This window comes from Panthera tigris, chromosome B3 (assembly GCF_018350195.1).
Source record: "Panthera tigris isolate Pti1 chromosome B3, P.tigris_Pti1_mat1.1, whole genome shotgun sequence".
NCBI classification, from domain to species: Eukaryota; Metazoa; Chordata; class Mammalia; order Carnivora; family Felidae; genus Panthera; species Panthera tigris.
Genome location: NC_056665.1, coordinates 71,259,934 through 71,276,284, shown reverse-complemented (window position 1 = coordinate 71,276,284; position 16,351 = coordinate 71,259,934). Strand labels below are relative to the sequence as shown.

The 16,351-nt window shown below is 41.3% G+C and overlaps 2 protein-coding genes across 5 annotated transcripts in view; one reads left to right on the top strand and one right to left on the bottom strand.

The window, feature by feature from the left end:
* RNASE9 (ribonuclease A family member 9 (inactive)) overlaps positions 1 to 16,351 on the top strand; it is a 194,018-nt gene that overhangs the window by 156,313 nt on the left and 21,354 nt on the right. The window contains exons 6-7 of one of the 4 annotated variants that reach the window (XR_006218715.1): positions 10,033 to 10,080; positions 14,698 to 14,762. The gene's annotated coding sequence lies outside the window, so the exon portion shown is untranslated. Of the gene's footprint in view, positions 1 to 10,032; positions 10,081 to 12,699; positions 12,730 to 12,769; positions 12,812 to 14,697; positions 15,899 to 16,351 lie in introns of those variants that run through there. The other 3 variants (XR_006218716.1, XR_006218721.1, XR_006218722.1) reach the window with 3 other exon arrangements.
* RNASE10 (ribonuclease A family member 10 (inactive)) lies at positions 1,467 to 4,533 on the bottom strand. The gene is made up of 2 exons (XM_007091363.3): positions 4,500 to 4,533; positions 1,467 to 2,167 (listed from the first exon to the last, which is right to left on the bottom strand). The coding sequence occupies exon 2, from the start codon at positions 2,160 to 2,162 to the stop codon at positions 1,515 to 1,517; it is 648 nt and encodes a 215-aa protein (XP_007091425.1). The 5' UTR covers positions 2,163 to 2,167; positions 4,500 to 4,533; the 3' UTR covers positions 1,467 to 1,514.

Below are 16,351 nucleotides of genomic sequence, written 5' to 3'. Positions count from 1 at the left end.
TGGGGCTCAAACCCATGACTCTGGGAAGATGACCTAAGCAAAAATCAAGAGTAGGACGCTCAACCAACTGAGCCACCCAGGTGCCCCAGGTCTCTCTCTCTATCTCTCTCTGTTTTTTTTTTTTTTTTTAAGTATTTTGGGTAGAATCCATAATCATCCAGGATGTTGGGCCTCTAAAGTCACAGTCTGGCTCTGTGTTCATGTCCTGAGAGAAGGACTCAAAACCTAGAGATTCTCTCCTGAACATCGTCTCTCTCTCTCTCTCTCTCTCTCTCTCTCATTTTCCTATAGTATATAGTACATATGTACTTATCACAAGACAAAGAATCCAGAATCTAGGCCCTAACCTCTAGTGAGTTGAATTTCACCCTTTGGGGTCCAGGAGAGCAAACTGAAGGGTGCTGCAAATCGGGAAGCAGCAAATGAAGGGAAGGGCAGGAACACCCCATTTGAATTATAGATCAACCATTTATAAGTGGGGTGATCTTGGTCAAGGTGAAATTGGCCTCTCTGAGCCTGTTACTTCTCATCTGTAAAGTGGAGCTTATCTACTGTCCCTCTTTATAGGGATTATGTAAAACCAAGTAGGTGACAGCATCTAGTAGAGTGTCCACATAGAAGGATAGCTTCCTTCCTGCTTGTCTGGAAGAGAAAAGAACACATTGAGCCCTCTGAAATGTGAATCAGGCTACTCAGCAGTTTTTATTGACTGCATAGTGTTTGACAGGGGTCAGAAAACTTGCTCCTCTTGAATGATTCTATGTTTCATACAATTTTTATAACTCCTGAAAAGGTCCCAGATAATCAACAAGCAGATAATCAATAAATGTGCCAAAGAAGAATATAGGAGAAACTTATAATATAGTTGCTTCTACAAAGATGCTTATGACTTCATAGGGTCATATATTGTATATTCAAATTAATTAAAGGCTAATTAAATCATGTATACAGGTCCACAATTCTTTACCTGAAACTTATATTTTGGGTAACTCAAGAAAAAAAACCTTATCCACATGGTTCACCAGATGCAGTCCTACAGTCCTAGATACAGTCACTGATTTGCTTCTGCAGTGCAGGAGTGCTGTGTGGAAAGCCCAAGGGGCTCACGTGATTGTCCTAGAGGCTCATGGATCACAGGGAAGGACATGGGACTACAGTGAGCTCCTGTAGTCCATATCCAAAGGCAAACATACCAGGGAACAGACTGGTCACAGCAGATACTAGAGAATCTCTTCACTGATCCCTTTCCAGGGCAGGAGTGATGGAGGGCCTGGAGAGACCATATATCATTACCCTATTTTGCCACCTGTAACCCCAGCAAAAAAAAATGCAGGGTGGGTGAAACCTAGGACAATGAAGAATTGTGTTTTCAGGGGACAGTGGTAAGGAATAGGTCAGCCTCTCTTCCCAGGACCTTTTTTGCAGAACACCTAACAGGAGGAAAAGGGTATGAGAAGGAAGTGGGAAGGAAGGGAAAGAGGAGAAGGGGAAGGGGAAGAAGAAGGGAAGTTGCTTCATTGTCCAGACATCACCTGGACCTTCATGTCATTACAGGATATAATAATAAACTTTTCAAAAATGAAAGTGAGGTAATTACAGTGAGGAGTGACTTGGCCTGGTTTGGATAACTTGCAGAATGTCAAATCAAAAGGACGAGAGCTTTTGTGGCATTTGCCTCCCTTGAGTTCACAGGCAACAACAGGATTATTACAGACAGCTCTGACTGTATCTAGATCCTCGTGGATGAATATGTACTGGGCTATGCATGTGTGGTTGTGTTCCTTCACCTTGTGTGCCATCAGAGCATTGCATTCCCTGGCCATCAGGTCAAACCTGAGATAGTCTTTGTTGCTCTGCAAGGGAGCTTCAGCTCTGAGCATCTTGTTCCCTCCAACTTCGTCTTCACCAAGGATTGTCTCTTCTGGCCAGCCAGGTTGCACTATTCCTTTGTTGCTAAGCAGCATGGTTTCTGTAGTTCGGATGCCCTCTCCTTTAGTGGCTTTGGTGTTGTCCTCTGAATCGCTAGACAAAAACTCACTCAGGGGCTCATCACTATCCTCGAGGACTGCGGCAGCCATCTGAAGTCCCAACCCCAGACCCACCCCCAGGCCCAGTAACAGCAGCAACATCATAAAGAAGATCTGTACCAGAGTCAGCTTCATCTTTCCTGGAGGGAGAAGGGAAACAGAAGGACTGACTTTGAGATGAAAATTGGCTCCATCGGGGACCCCAGACTCCCTAAACCCTGACAACTTGGTCTTTGGGGTCTCCTCTCCTTTCTCCGCACTACCCAATCCCCTCAAGGGAGAGATTCTTGCTTGTTCTTTTCCCATTTCTCTGGTCACTCCCCACAACATTCCTGTTGCTGTGTGATAAGCCACAGCTTATCCTGCAGAACAGGAAGATGGTGGGGAGCAGCAGCCCTAAAATTGGTTCACATATGGGGAGTCAGTGGGGAAAGTTGACATCCAGTGACTCTTAAACAGAAATTAGTTCCAAATAACCCAAGAGAATGGTTGAGAAGACAAATAAGTACAGTGTCACACTTTCCTTGAGAGAAATTCCTAGAGAAAGCCTTATTCTCAGTAAAGGACTAGAATTGTCATAGGAGACGATCTCTCTATTTTTATCCCAAGTCAATTTTTGCTCCTTCAAGCATCTATTACTCCCCTTTCTACCCACCCCTCCCCTCAAAAGATAAAAAGAAATAGAAGAAGTACCATGGTCCATTCTTACTCCTAAGCTTAGACTGTGTGGTAGGGACAGGTGGGGTGTTGGCAGGGAGGCTATGCCCAATTTCGCATCCCAGGACCCTGTTAAAACCACATGATGTCATGCCAGAAACCTTCTACTACTAAAGATCTCTTGGGGCACCTGGGTGGCTCAGTCGGTTGAGCATCCAACTTCAACTCAGGTCATGATCTCACGGCTTGTGGGTTTGAACCCTGGCTCGGACTCTGTGCTGACAGCTCAGAGCCTGGAGCCTGCTTCAGAAATTCTGTATCTCCCTCTCTCTCTCTGCCCCTCCTGCCTATATATATATATATATATATATATATATATATATATATTCTTATATATATTCTTTATATATAATATTCTTATATATATATTCTTATATATATTCTTTAGCACTTGGATATTTCCTGCTGATTAGTTTTGTACTCTCAGAGAGGAAATGGAGTAAGAATGAAACAAACAAAAAAAACCCAAAACAACCAAACAACTGATCTTCTGGGGTTCCCCTGCTAATAAAGATCCCAGTGAGTGCTGAGAGTAGGAACATGTATTTTTGTCCCGCTAGGCCAATTTCATCCCCCAGTCAAAGAGAGATCTTCCTGGGGTGCCTGGGTGGCCCAATCGGTTAACCATCTGGCTCTTGGTTTTGGCTCAGGTCATGACCTTGCAGTTTCATGAGTTTAAGCCCCATGTCAGGCTCTGCATTGGCAGCACATAGCCTGCTTGGGATTCTCTCTCTCCCTCTTTGTCTGCCCCTCCCCCACTCACACTATCTCTGTCTCGCAAAACAACTAAATAAACTTAGAGAGAGAGAGAGAGAGAGAGAGACCTTCCCTACAAGAAAAGAAAATTGCTGTAAAGAGCATTGAGACAATTGATAAAATTAGAATATAGTCTGTGGAGTAGATAGGAGTGTTCTATCAATCTTTGATATACTAAAGTTGAAATAGTATACTATGATTATTTAAAAGAATATCTTCTTGGGGCGCCTGGGTGCTCAGTCGGTTGAGCGTCCGACTTCGGCTCGGGTCATGATCTCGCGGTCTGTGAGTTCAAGTCCCGCATCAGGCTCATGCTGACAGCTCAGAGCCTGGAGCCTGTTTCAGATTCTGTGTCTCCTTCTCTGACCCTCCCCTGTTCATGCTCTGTCTCTCCCTGTCTCAAAAATAAATAAGCGTTAAAAAAAAAAAATTAAAAAAAAAAAAAAGAATATCTTCTTAAACATGAAACCTGAAATATTAAGGAATAAAGGGGTACAATGTTTGCAACTTACCCTCAAATGGTTCAAAATATAGGTTATATGTATGTATATACATGCCTTTACAGAGAAAGAAAGAAAATGATTTTTTTAAATATAGGGGGCAAGTTTTTGTTTATTTTATTTATTTTTAAAGTTTATTTATTTATTTTGAGAGAGAGAGAGGGAGAGTGAGGGAGGGGCAGAGAGAAAGGGAGAGAGAGAATCTCAAACAGACTCCATTCTGTCAGCACAGAGCCTGACTTGCGGCTGGAACTTATGAACTGTGAGATAATGACCTGAACGGAAATCAAGAGTCTGATGTTTAACTAACTGAGCTACCCAGGTGCCCCAGGGGGAAAGCTTTTAAAATTATGTATCTGAATAGAGAACATTCAGGAGTTCTTTGTAATATTGTTGTAACTTTAAAGTAAAAAATATGTCAATATTTAAAAAAAATTTTTTTAAAGTAAAAGAACTTCCCATGTTGTTCCCTAGGGCACTCAATACCACTGTGACTTACCTCCACACCTAAGTAGCCTCAAAGATTTTTGTGTTCTCCTGTTCCCCAAGTTCTTCCCTCCCAGGGTTTCCTTCTTCCTGAAAAGTGACCTGGATGCTCGTCTGTAGAAAAATGGTTAGCTCCTGCTGGTCCATGTGCTCTTAAACCCAGACTTAATTCCCAAGCCCAACCTCCTTCCATTCCTCCCACCAGCACTGAACAAACACACTCACCCAATTCTCTCTGCTCCCACAAACACTTTGAAGTAAGGCTATTTGGACATTGAGACAGACCCAGACGTCCAAGGCAGGAAACGTCTCCAGCCTAGGAAAATCAGACAGTTTCGTTTGGTCAATTGTCCAACTCCTGAGTTACACCCACTATCCTGAGGTTTATAGCAGCCTTATTTTGTCATGAATTTCAGATCAAGTCATTTTTTAATATTCTCCGCATGTACTTCCTTTAACCCTTTCCTGTCATTTCTGGAACATTGAGATCTTTGGCCTTTATATGGACCGACATGGCTATTTTGCTTTTTACATTATAGAATTGTGTCATGACTTAATTTGAACACTTGGAATATTTGTGTCAGTCATAATTTGCACATAACTTAACTTATGAAGCTTATCCCTGTCCTCCACTCCCTGTTCCCTATTTGCAACCCAGCCAAAAACCACATTCCCATAAGAACAGACAGATTTTGCGAACCTGACAATTTAGCCCTAGATAAGACCTTATCCAAAGCAGCACTACCTCTGTCAGTTCCTGCAGCCTGAGTGAGTAAAATCCGGAGGGTTACAATGTTGATTCTCTTCTCTTCCTTAGCTAAAAGTGCCATCATGAGATAATAGTTTTTAAAACACTCTGGAGATTGTGAAAACACTATGCAAACCTTCTCTGGACGCAAACAAGGCTCTTCAGGAGGATCTTTTGCTTTGTCATGCAGGCAGGGGTTTTCAAATTGTCTCTGGGAACTGCCTCTGTGATTGGCAAGGTATGCCTCGCTGACCTTCTGCAGTGCTGAGGATGATCATTTACAATAAGTGTAATAACAACTAACCAACACTTAGCATTTACTTCACTCCAGGTGTTTATTACATTTCACCCTCTTTTTGCCTGTGCTATCCTTCTCTGGTGTCCATTCTGCCCATCTGTTCTGGTAAGGTCTATTTGGAACATGAAGAGGCCATAAAGAATCCTCTGCTGAACCCAGTAGCTGTCTAGAGTCAGCAAAGATAATATATTCAACCACACTCATCACCTTCTTCTTTATAATCAGGTGTTTTGGTTACTATTAGGAATTGTCTGAAATTAACCTCGATTAAAGGAAAAAAGGACATACGTCTGTGGTCTAAGTATAACCTTTAGACTGACAGCGTTTTGGTTTTGTTTTTCCCTTTTCTAGGCCATGGTTTTCTCATCTTCTAAAGAATTTGTTTTTAATTTTATTTTTAAGCAATCTCCACCCCCAATGTGGGACTCTAGCTCACAACCCTGAGGTCAAGAGTCACAGGCTCTACCTACTGAGCCAGAAGGTGCCCTGAGCTTTCTCATCTTCTAAATTTGAGTAATAGTAGCTTTTACCCCACAGAGATGTTGTCAAGATTACACAAGACACTGCATGTAAAAGGATCACTATATTAGCTATTGTAGTTATTATTACATAGCAATTATCAATACATGCTCATTACCTGCTCAATACATTTTCCTATCAGAAATAACACATCCTAGAGCTGCAGCTAACAATAGTGCTCACTGCTTCTCCAAGAAGGCAAACAACATCTAGAATCTCAGAGAAGGAATTATGGCTCATATAGACCAACACTTCATTTTACAAATAAAGTGACTCAAGGGGTGACTGAGTGGCTCAGTTCATTGAGCATTCGACTTCGGCTCAGGCCATGATCTCATGGTTCATGGGTTCGGGCCCCACATCAGGCTCTGTGCTGACAGCTCAGGGCCTGGAGCCTGCTTTGGATTCTGTGTCTCCCTCTCTCTGCCCCTCCCCTGCTTGTGCTCTCTCTCTCAAATAAATAAATAAATAAATAAATAAAATGTTTAAAAAAAACAAATAAAGTGACCCGAAGAGGTTAATGTCTCAGATGCTACAGGTAAGTATTGGCAGTTCTGATATTAGAACTTTGACTTCTAGCTAAGCAAAATTTATGATAGACCAATGATTGGCAAGCAGGAAGGTAGATAGATTAGATAGGTAGATAGATAGATGATAGGTAGATAGATAGATAGATAGATAAAAGGCAGGTAGATATATAGAGAGAGATACAGATAGAATAGATGCTCTGATAAGAAAATTGACAATGAATCCATCTAAGACTTAGATTCTAAGTATAAGTGCTATTTCTCATAAATCAATCTAAAATATGGACTTCCACTTATAGTCAGGATAGAGGAACAGCGATTGGATTTTGCCTGAAACTGCTAAAAAAAAAAATGAATTATATGAAATGATAGATTTTCAAGGCATTGACAAGAGACAATGAAGTACAGTGATCATTGAGAGAGGGGCCACCAAACGGGATGAGCTTACTCCCCCAGCTTCCCCCCTAGGGAGAGTTTCTAGGCCAGGTGGTACGGAGGGGGGACCCAGGCAGAGTCTGTCAGTCTCCCTGAGTTGAGGCGATAGAATTGAGAGCCCAAGGAGGCCCAGGCAACTAGAGTTCATGGGGCAGAATACCAGGGGGCACAAGACTGCGGAGAAAGAATTCCAGTGACCTGCAATGAGGAAGATATCACTACACATCTATCAGAATTGCTATAATGAAAAAATAGTGAGACTGCGAAAGCCTGGAGAGATCCAGAAAAACTGGATCTGTCATACATTGCTGATCGGAATATAAGTGGTACAATTACCCTGGAAAACAGTTTGGAAGGTTCTTAAAATACTAACTATATATTATAATACAACTGGTAATCACACTCTGGGGTATTTATCCCAGAGAAATGAAAACATATGTCTACACAAAAACCTGTACACAAATATTAACAGCAGTTTCATTTGCATCAGCCAAAAACTGGAAGCAGCCCAAATATCCTCCACCAAGTGAAGGGCTAAACAAACTGTAGTACATGTGTACCATGGAATACCACTCAGCAATAAAGAGGGACGATCTGCTGATACAACAACCTGGATGAATTTCAAAGGCATTATGCTGAGCGAAAAAAAAAAAAATAATATCACATGGTCATGTACCGTATGACTCCATTTAGATGAGATCATATAATATGGAGAACATGGTAGTGTTCGTCAGGGGTTTAGAATGGTGGGGATAAGGACACAGATGTGACTATACAGAGGTACCACAAGGGAGATCTTTTTGTAAGTTGTTTTTTTTTTTTAGCTACTGTCTATGCCTATGAGTGTGGGGCTCAAACTCACAACCCTGAGATCAAGAGTTGCATGCTGTACTGAATGAGCCAGCCAGGCGCCCCCACAGGGAGACCTTTGTGGTGATGAAATAGTTTTGTATCTTGATTGCAGTGGTGATTGCATGAATCTACACATAAAATGAAATGACACAGAACTATACTCACACACATTATGCTAATGTCAATCTTACACATCATGCTAATGTGTAAGATGTAATCACCAGAGGAGACAGGTGAAAGGTACGTTAGACCTGTACTATCTTTGCAGCTCCCTGTGAATCAATATTTTTTTTTCAGAATAAAAACTTGTTTTAAGTGTTAAGGCTCATTACAGATGTTTTACATAATAGTATAGAGAAACACACGTATGCACACCCAAGACCCCCATCTAGACGGTTATTTACACTTGGTGTATATCCTTGTGGTCTTCTCCCACCCCACTCAGCCCTGTGTTGATGTTAAGTTCAACATGTCCATAAAAATTACAAGTTGAGGAGTGCCTGGCTGGCTCAGTCTATTGAGCCCCCAGCTCTTGATTTTAGCTCAGGTCATGATCTTGCAGTTTATGGGATCGGGCCCCACATCAGGCTCTGTGCTGACAGTGTGAAGCCTGTTTGGGATTCTCTCTCTCCCTCTCTCTCTCTGCCCCTCCCCCACTCATGTGCTGTCTTTCTCTCCCTCTCTCGCTCTCTCTCTCTCTCTCTCAAAACAAGTAAACATTTTTTTTTTTTTTAATTACAAGTTGCGATGTCAGATGGTAGTTAAGTATAGTGAATATAGGAGCCTGTATTAGCAGGCGAGTCTGATGTGGAGATACACATTTGGGAGACATCAGCTTATGACCAGGTACTAAAGTATGAGACTAAATGAGCATAAGTGTCAAGAGAAGTTTGGTTTTCTACTTTGTTTTGTTTTTAAGAAAAGAAAAACAACAGCTTGTTTATTGATAATAAAGACTAAGCAGAGAGGAAAACCAATAATGCAGGAGCAAAAGGCAAGATTTGTTGGAGCAGTGGTGTTGGAGTGCTCAGACTGAAGACAAATTGCCTGGGTTTATGCATAAACATGTGTTATTGTATCTGTGAATTGAGAGGCCTAAGAAAACTGAAACTTAAAAGCTTAAGTTACGGGAAACTGAAACCTAACCAAGCCTAACCAGCTTGTTCTGCTTCTGTACAATTGCTTGGCCCACCCGTGTATTCCTGATCAATCATTGTTGCTTGGCACATCCGTGTATTCCTGATCAATCATTGTTGATACCCGTACCCCCAGTTGTGGTCTGATCTAAAGGCAGGAACCAATCGAATACTGCTAAGTGTCCAACTTTAAACACCAACCAATCGCAGCTCTGTAACTGTGGAAAATTCCTGATTTCCCCATGACTTGTTTGTACCTGTCTACAAAAGGGGTGTAAAAACCTCTCTCAGGGCCTCTTAGCGTCACCGGCAACAGGTGCGCAGAGGTCCAGGTTCGAACCTGCAATAAATGACCCTTGCTGCTTAGCTCTGACTCTGGACTCTGGTGGTTTGTTTTTGGGGGTCTCTTAGACTCTGGGCGTTTCAGAATCACACTTCAGGAGAGTGAAAGGGACATACAACATATTTTCTATAAAAGCTTGGATCTGGAGACATGGTTGAGAATCACTGGTTTACACAAGAATTAGTAATGGCCAGGGATCTTGCTACACTGTGCACTTGGGAGCTTTTTCTTCATTCTGTGGTTGCAGCTGCTACTGCCCAGTGACAGCTGACTGGATGGATAGTGCCGCTCAGCTCTGGGCTGGATGCTCTCCAGCTATGAGGAGTTTCTTAAGAGGAGACACAAAAGGGAAAGGGAACAACATTTCACTAATAAGGAATTTGACTCTGCTGTGGATCCCAAATAAACCATTGGCTTTTATCCCCAGGTTTTGGTCATGCACTTGTCCAGCAGATATACAAAAGTCCAGAGTGGGGACAGTGGGGTGGGGAGGCATTTTTCAGAGATGGACATGTTATTTGAGATGACCCAGTGTTTAAATTCTGGCATCTGTTAGGACTCCAGTGTGCTCCATCAGTTTAGCCTGACCCACCAAACACAAAGGGCTCTAGACTATTAAGGATATGCGACAAACATCTTGAGAGTAAACACTTCCTTATGATATCATGTAATGTAATTTTTCTTACAGAAACAGTTCTGAAGGTTCTGCTCTACTCAAGGGTGGCCAGCCACGGAGGTAAGTAGAGACTGAACCTTAACTGAGCTCTGCTCAACACACCGTACAAACGGGCACAGAGCTGACTTCACCCAGAGGAACTGGCTTTTCTTCCATCTCATACAAAGGTGTTTTTTTAGGCTTTCTAGGGATCTAAATCGAGGGCTTTTCATTTTGGTTCATTTTCACCTAAATTACCTTATATGACCCTTACAACTTCCCCAACAAGTAAGAAGAGCTAGAATTATTTCTCCTGTTTTATAATAACATTGAGGCCTTAAGATGTTAAGTGACTCACGTAGGTAGCAGGTACCAGAACAGGAGCAGGACTTTGATCTACAGGCTCCCACCTGTTGTTCCCTCTCTCATACCATCTGTCTCGCCCCTGATGGTCTGTTCCAGTTGAGGTCCTTTCCTCATGGAACTAGAGAATAACTGGTTACCATTGATGCCCAAAACAATCTTATAAACATCCATCTAATATAAGATGGACATTTTCTGTTATTAAAAATCAGTTATTACACTTATTAAAAATTGTATTAAAATTGTTATCAAATTCTTATTAAAAATTACAATTCACATTTGTAAAATGAACTCACATAAAGCTGCTCACTGTCTACAGAAATCAACCCCTCTAACTTCTGCCAGATCTTTCATTCTTATAATCTTTTCATCCTCTTGAATTGCTGCAGTTCCCCTGGTTTGGGCTTGTCTTGTTCAGTCCCTGCGTAGCCCTGGTTTCATTTGGTAGATGATCCTCTGGGGGAGTTACAGTACTATGTCTTATTCTTTCTGACTGAGTGGTTTTGGCAGTTTCTCTAATGTTGGGGGAGTTTTGTTAATAATATATGACCAATAAAACAGACCACAAGCACTATTCTGGTGCAACAGGAACTTCCAGAACCAACAAAGTCTACAGAAAGAACTCCCCCCAAATCACACTTAACATTCTACACCTCTACTAGGAAAGATGCCAGCTCACCAACATGATGGGTTGCATTTGCAATAAAAATTATGTTATCCATTTTTATCAATCAGCATAAGAAACATTCACTGACTTCTTTAAAATAGACTTAATTATCGTTAAAGACATATTGTCTAAATTTTTTTTTGAAATGGCTTTATTATCTGATTTACATGCCACAGAAACAACCAAATGTCCTTGTGAGTTGCATTATTCTTAGTATGAAACTTCATAAGGTTTCACATTTGAAAATTATCAGCTATAGGGGCGTCTGGGTGGCTCAGTCAGTTAAGCGTCCGACTTCGGCTCAGGTCATGATCTCACAGTCTGTGAGTTCGAGCCCCACGTCGGGCTCTGGGCTGATGGCTCAGAGCCTGGAGCCTGCTTCCGATTCTGTGTCTCCCTCTCTCTCTGCCCCTCCCCCATTCATGCTCTGTCTCTCTCTGTCTCAAAATAAATAAAAAAGTGAAAATTATCAGCTATAAACTAACCACAGGCATTTTGAAGCTCTGTCACCTACAGATAGTTTTTATTTTACTCTATTGCTTGCCTGGAGGCTCTGTTATAAACTAGACTGAAATTGTGCCTTTAATAAAGGACAGTGTCAGAGCCTCATGAAAAAGGATTTGTACCAGATACTTAAAGCTATTGACTATTTATTTGTTTGTTTGTTTGTTTATTTCAAGTAGGCTTCATCCCCCGTGTTAAGCCCAACACAGGGCTTGAACTCAAAACCCTGATCAAGGCCTGAGCTGGGATTAAGAGTCAGACATTTAACCAACTGAGTCATCCAGGTGCCCCTGTTGACACTTTAAAGCATAGATTCTTAAGAACAGGCTTTTGAGTTAACACCACTTAGTCAACTTTCATACCAAGCCTGTGGACTGACCCAAGATTTCCAGAACTCCTTTTAGTCAATAAGCAGACAACTTCATGAGACTGCTTACTCAAGATCCAGCAGAACAAGAATTAGTTGTATGGGACTGAATGAACTGATAAGGAAAGTTTGCAGAAAAAAAAAAAAAAGAAGAAAGAAGAAAGAAAATTTGTAGTTGTTTGTATGGAATATTGTTTTATTTTATTTTATTTTTTAATTTACATCCAAGTTAGTTAGCATATAGTACAACAGTGATTTCAGGAGTAGATTCCTTAAGCCACTTGCCCATTTAGCCCATCCCACCTCCCACAACTCCCCCAGCAAACCTCTGTTTGTTCCCCATATTTAAGAGTGTCTTATGTTTTGTTCCCCTCCCTGTTTTTATATTATTTTTACTTCCCTTCCCTTATGTTCATCTGTTTTGTATATTAAATTCCTCATATGAGTGAAGTCATATGATATTTGTCTTTCTCTGACTGATTAATTTCACTTAGCATAATACCCTCTAGTTCCATCCACGTAGTTGCAAATGGCAAGATTTCATTCTTTTTGATTGCCGAGTAATACTCCATTGTATATATATATACCACATCTTCTTTATTCATTCATCCAAGATGGACATTTGGGCTCTTTCAATACATTGGCTATTGTTGATAGTGCTGCTATAAACATTGGGGTGCATGTGTCCCTTCAAAACAGCACACCTGTATCCCGTGGATAAATGCCTAGTAGTGCAATTGCTGGGTCATAGGGTTGTTCTATTTTTAATTTTTTGAGGAACTTCCATACTGTTTTCCAGAATGCCTGCACCAGTTTGCATTCCCACCAGCAGTGCAAAAGAGATCCTCTTTCTCCACATCCTCACCAACATCTGTTGTTGCCTGAGTTGTTGATGTTAGCCATTTTAACAGGTATGAGGTGGTATCTCATTGTGGTTTTTATTTGTATTTCCCAGATGATGAGGGATATTGAGCATTTTTTCATGTGTCGGTTGGCCATCTGGATGTCCTCTTTGGAGATGTGTCTATTCATGTCTTTTGCCCATTTCTTCACTGGATTGTTTTTGGGGTGTTGAGTTTGATAGCAAAATATTGTTTTAAAGCTTTTTTGTTGTTGTTTATTTTTGAGAAGGAGAAAGAGAGAATGCACACAAGGAAGGGGGAGAGGGAGAGAGGGAAACAGAGAATCCCAAACAGACTCTGCACCGTCAGCCAGAGCCTGAGGCAGGACTCAAACTCACAAACTGTGAGATCATGACCTGTGCCGAAGTCAGACGCTTAACCAACTTGAGCCACCCAAGCGGCCTTGTTCAGAATACTGTCTTAACGTTCTACTTCAGTGTTGATGTTGTTTTAATGTTCTATTTTGAATATCAAAATAAGGCTTTTTTCTTTCTTCTTAAACTCTCTATAATCTATAACAAGTTACTAGATTCTACTTTTTAAAACTGAAACAAACATTCTTAAATGATATCTGATTTTTACTGACTCACACACCACTGCCAAGAATTCAGCAAGTCTCCTTACCTTTTTTTAGTACTTAAGTATTTTACCAGGTCTCCTTACTTCTCATGGCAGTATAGTTATTTGCATAAGTCCAGTAAAAATTTGTCCTCCTTTTCTGGAACTCAGTTGGGTAAGCATCCTACTTCAGCTCAGGTCATGAACTCACAGTTCATGTGTTCGAGCCCCAGGTAGGGCTCTGTGTTGACAGCTCAGATCCTGAAGCCTGCTTTGGATTCTGTGTCTTCCTCTCTCTCTGCCTGTCTCCCACTTGTACCCTGTCTCTCTCACTCTCTCTCAAAAATAAGTAAACATTAAAAAAAAATTTTTTTTAAGAATTTGTCCTCCTTTTTACCAGAATATCATAGAAAAATCAGTTATGCAACCAAGTTCTTGCCCAGATGTCATTTTTGAGAATGATCTTTGTTTAATCCAGTATGATGAACTAATGTCTACAAAGTCATCTCAGGAAAACTTGTGTAGTACCTGGTTTACAGGGTCCCAGTTTTGCAGTAGATGAGGAAGATCTCTTCTTGTCAGGCCAGGAACTTTAGGAAGTTGTGGGGACCTTGAGAAGAAAGGAATTCACCCAAATTTGTGGGTACAATGGGTGAAACCTAGTGGAAAGGGTTTCTTGGGCTTGGTTTTTCTAAACCGAAGGTAGCAAACAGTAGAGGTTTTTAAAAGTCCAATGTGAGATTCTGAAGGAAGCCTCCAGAAAAAAGTAAATTTTGTGGCCTAGTCAATAATAATATGGCTCTAGATTTACAAAGCAGATTAAGAAGACCTATGTGGTAAATGAACACTCTTTCTGCAAGTGTATAAATAATCAGACGAAACCAACAGTATTGCCCCTTACTTTTTTTCTTTCCCACTGAACTGAGAGTTTCTTAACTTCTCTCTTATCCTCAGTGCCTAGCACAGTGTTTGGAATGAAGAAGGTAGTCAACATTATTTATTGGAAGAATAAAAATCAGGTTATGGAATTGTATTTGTGCCTGATTCCGCCCACGAGGCAGTGATGGAGGGTTGGGGAGGTAGGGCAGGGGCCTGAGCCCACCAAGTATGGTGTCCTCTGCCCACTTCCAGCTGTAACTTGGGGGAGGGGTAGCATCCATTAAAAATAAACTCATAATTAGCTTCAAAAATACTCCCGGAATAAATGAACACATAAGTAAAAACAATAAAATAGGGAGGAGAGATGAAACAAGATGGGCAAAATGTTGATTATCATTGAGTTGCAGGTGGTGGGCACTTGGGGATTAATTATACCCTTCTCTCCCACTTCAATGCAGGTTTGAAGTTTTCCACACTAAAAAGTTTTTAAAAATCGCCTTGGAGGAGAAGAAAATTACACAAAGTAAGTCTGAGGGCTCTGTGAGAAATGGAAATGAGGGATGAGTGAGTTCGGGCAGTTTCTTGGTTTTGTTTTTGGATTTTTGCATCCACTAATTCAAACCACTCCCTGACCCACTTTTGCCTTCCTCTTCTGGCTATCCACTCCTGGGACATTTGCAGAACACCAGAGATTTCCTGGAAGAGTGAGCATAGGGAGGGAAGTGCTCAAGTAGATTATTTCAGCACTGAATGCTGGCAAACCTCACCCACACACTGGTCTTTCAGCTGAGCCATGCCAGATCTGAGACTGGGCAGCAGCCAGATATTGCCATGAGTAGAATGGGAATGGAATGTTCTCAGGGCTTAAGAGGGGGCAGGAGAGGGGGGTATATATGTGTGAATCAATGCTGGAGACCAGAGAAGAGACACCAAGAAAGTGGGAAGCACTGTGCCCTCTGTTTGTCATTCCCTCCCCCAACAGTGACACTGGAGGAAATCAGGATCAAATGTAGTCAATCTGGCCCCAGGAGAGAGGAAGCTGGACAAAAAAATGAGCATTGTTCATTTGTGTTAGACAAATGCTCTTTCAGATTATCTTCAGGTCAACATGGCTGCATGTGGGGCCAGTTATTGGGAAACACAGGGTAAAACTCACCTCATGACACCTCATGACTCTTGAGATTTCTTTCCATTACATTCCAACAAAATTCTCTCCTACTAGCTTGTCATACTGTGTAAGATTCCACTGTTTGAGATTCATTTCTTTAACATTCATCTCCTTCCCCTGCCTTTTTTTTTTTTAAACAAAATTACTCCCAAAATGCTTGACACATTCAATTGGGCTTGCAGTCAATATCAACTTAGTGTGATTCCTTGTAACAAAATGCGTTGTCTCTGAGAAATGATAGCTAGCATATAAGGTGCTAAGTACCAGAGAATTGTGTCAAGCCCTCTATTTACATTTTCTCATCTAGCACTGTGAGGTAAATGATACTATAGCTCCATTTTATAAATGTGGAAAGAAGGCTTTAGGAACTTTCAGTAAAATGACTAAGTGACAAGGGCAGCATTTGAACTCAGACCAGTATGACCAAAAATCTCTGTTCTTAGGGCACCTGGGTGGCTTAGTCAGTTGAGTGTCCTACTTTGGCTCAGGTCATGATCTCACAGGTCATGAATTCAAACCCCACGTCAGGCTCTGTACTGACAGCTCAGAGCCTAGAGCCTGCTTTGGATTCTGTGTCTCCCCCTCTCTCTGCTCCTCCCCTGCTCGTGCTCTGTCTCTCTCTCTCTCTCTTTCTCAAAAATAAATAAACATTTAAAAAAATTAAAAATCTCTGCTCCAGGAAGCCAAGTATGGAAATAGACTGTCAGGTTGGGGGGATTCTTGACAATCCCTGAGGTGCATGATGGTACTAGACACTGGGAGTGAGAAGGAAAGAGCACTAATAAAGAAATGTGTGAGTGTGTGTGTGTGTGTGTGTGTGTCTTCTGGAGTGGAAATTAACCACTTGTGAAATGGTTGATAGGTAATAACAACTCAACTCTTTTAGCACGTCCACAAAATACTGAAAGAATGAACTTCACAGAGAAAGAACCAAACTTTCAAAC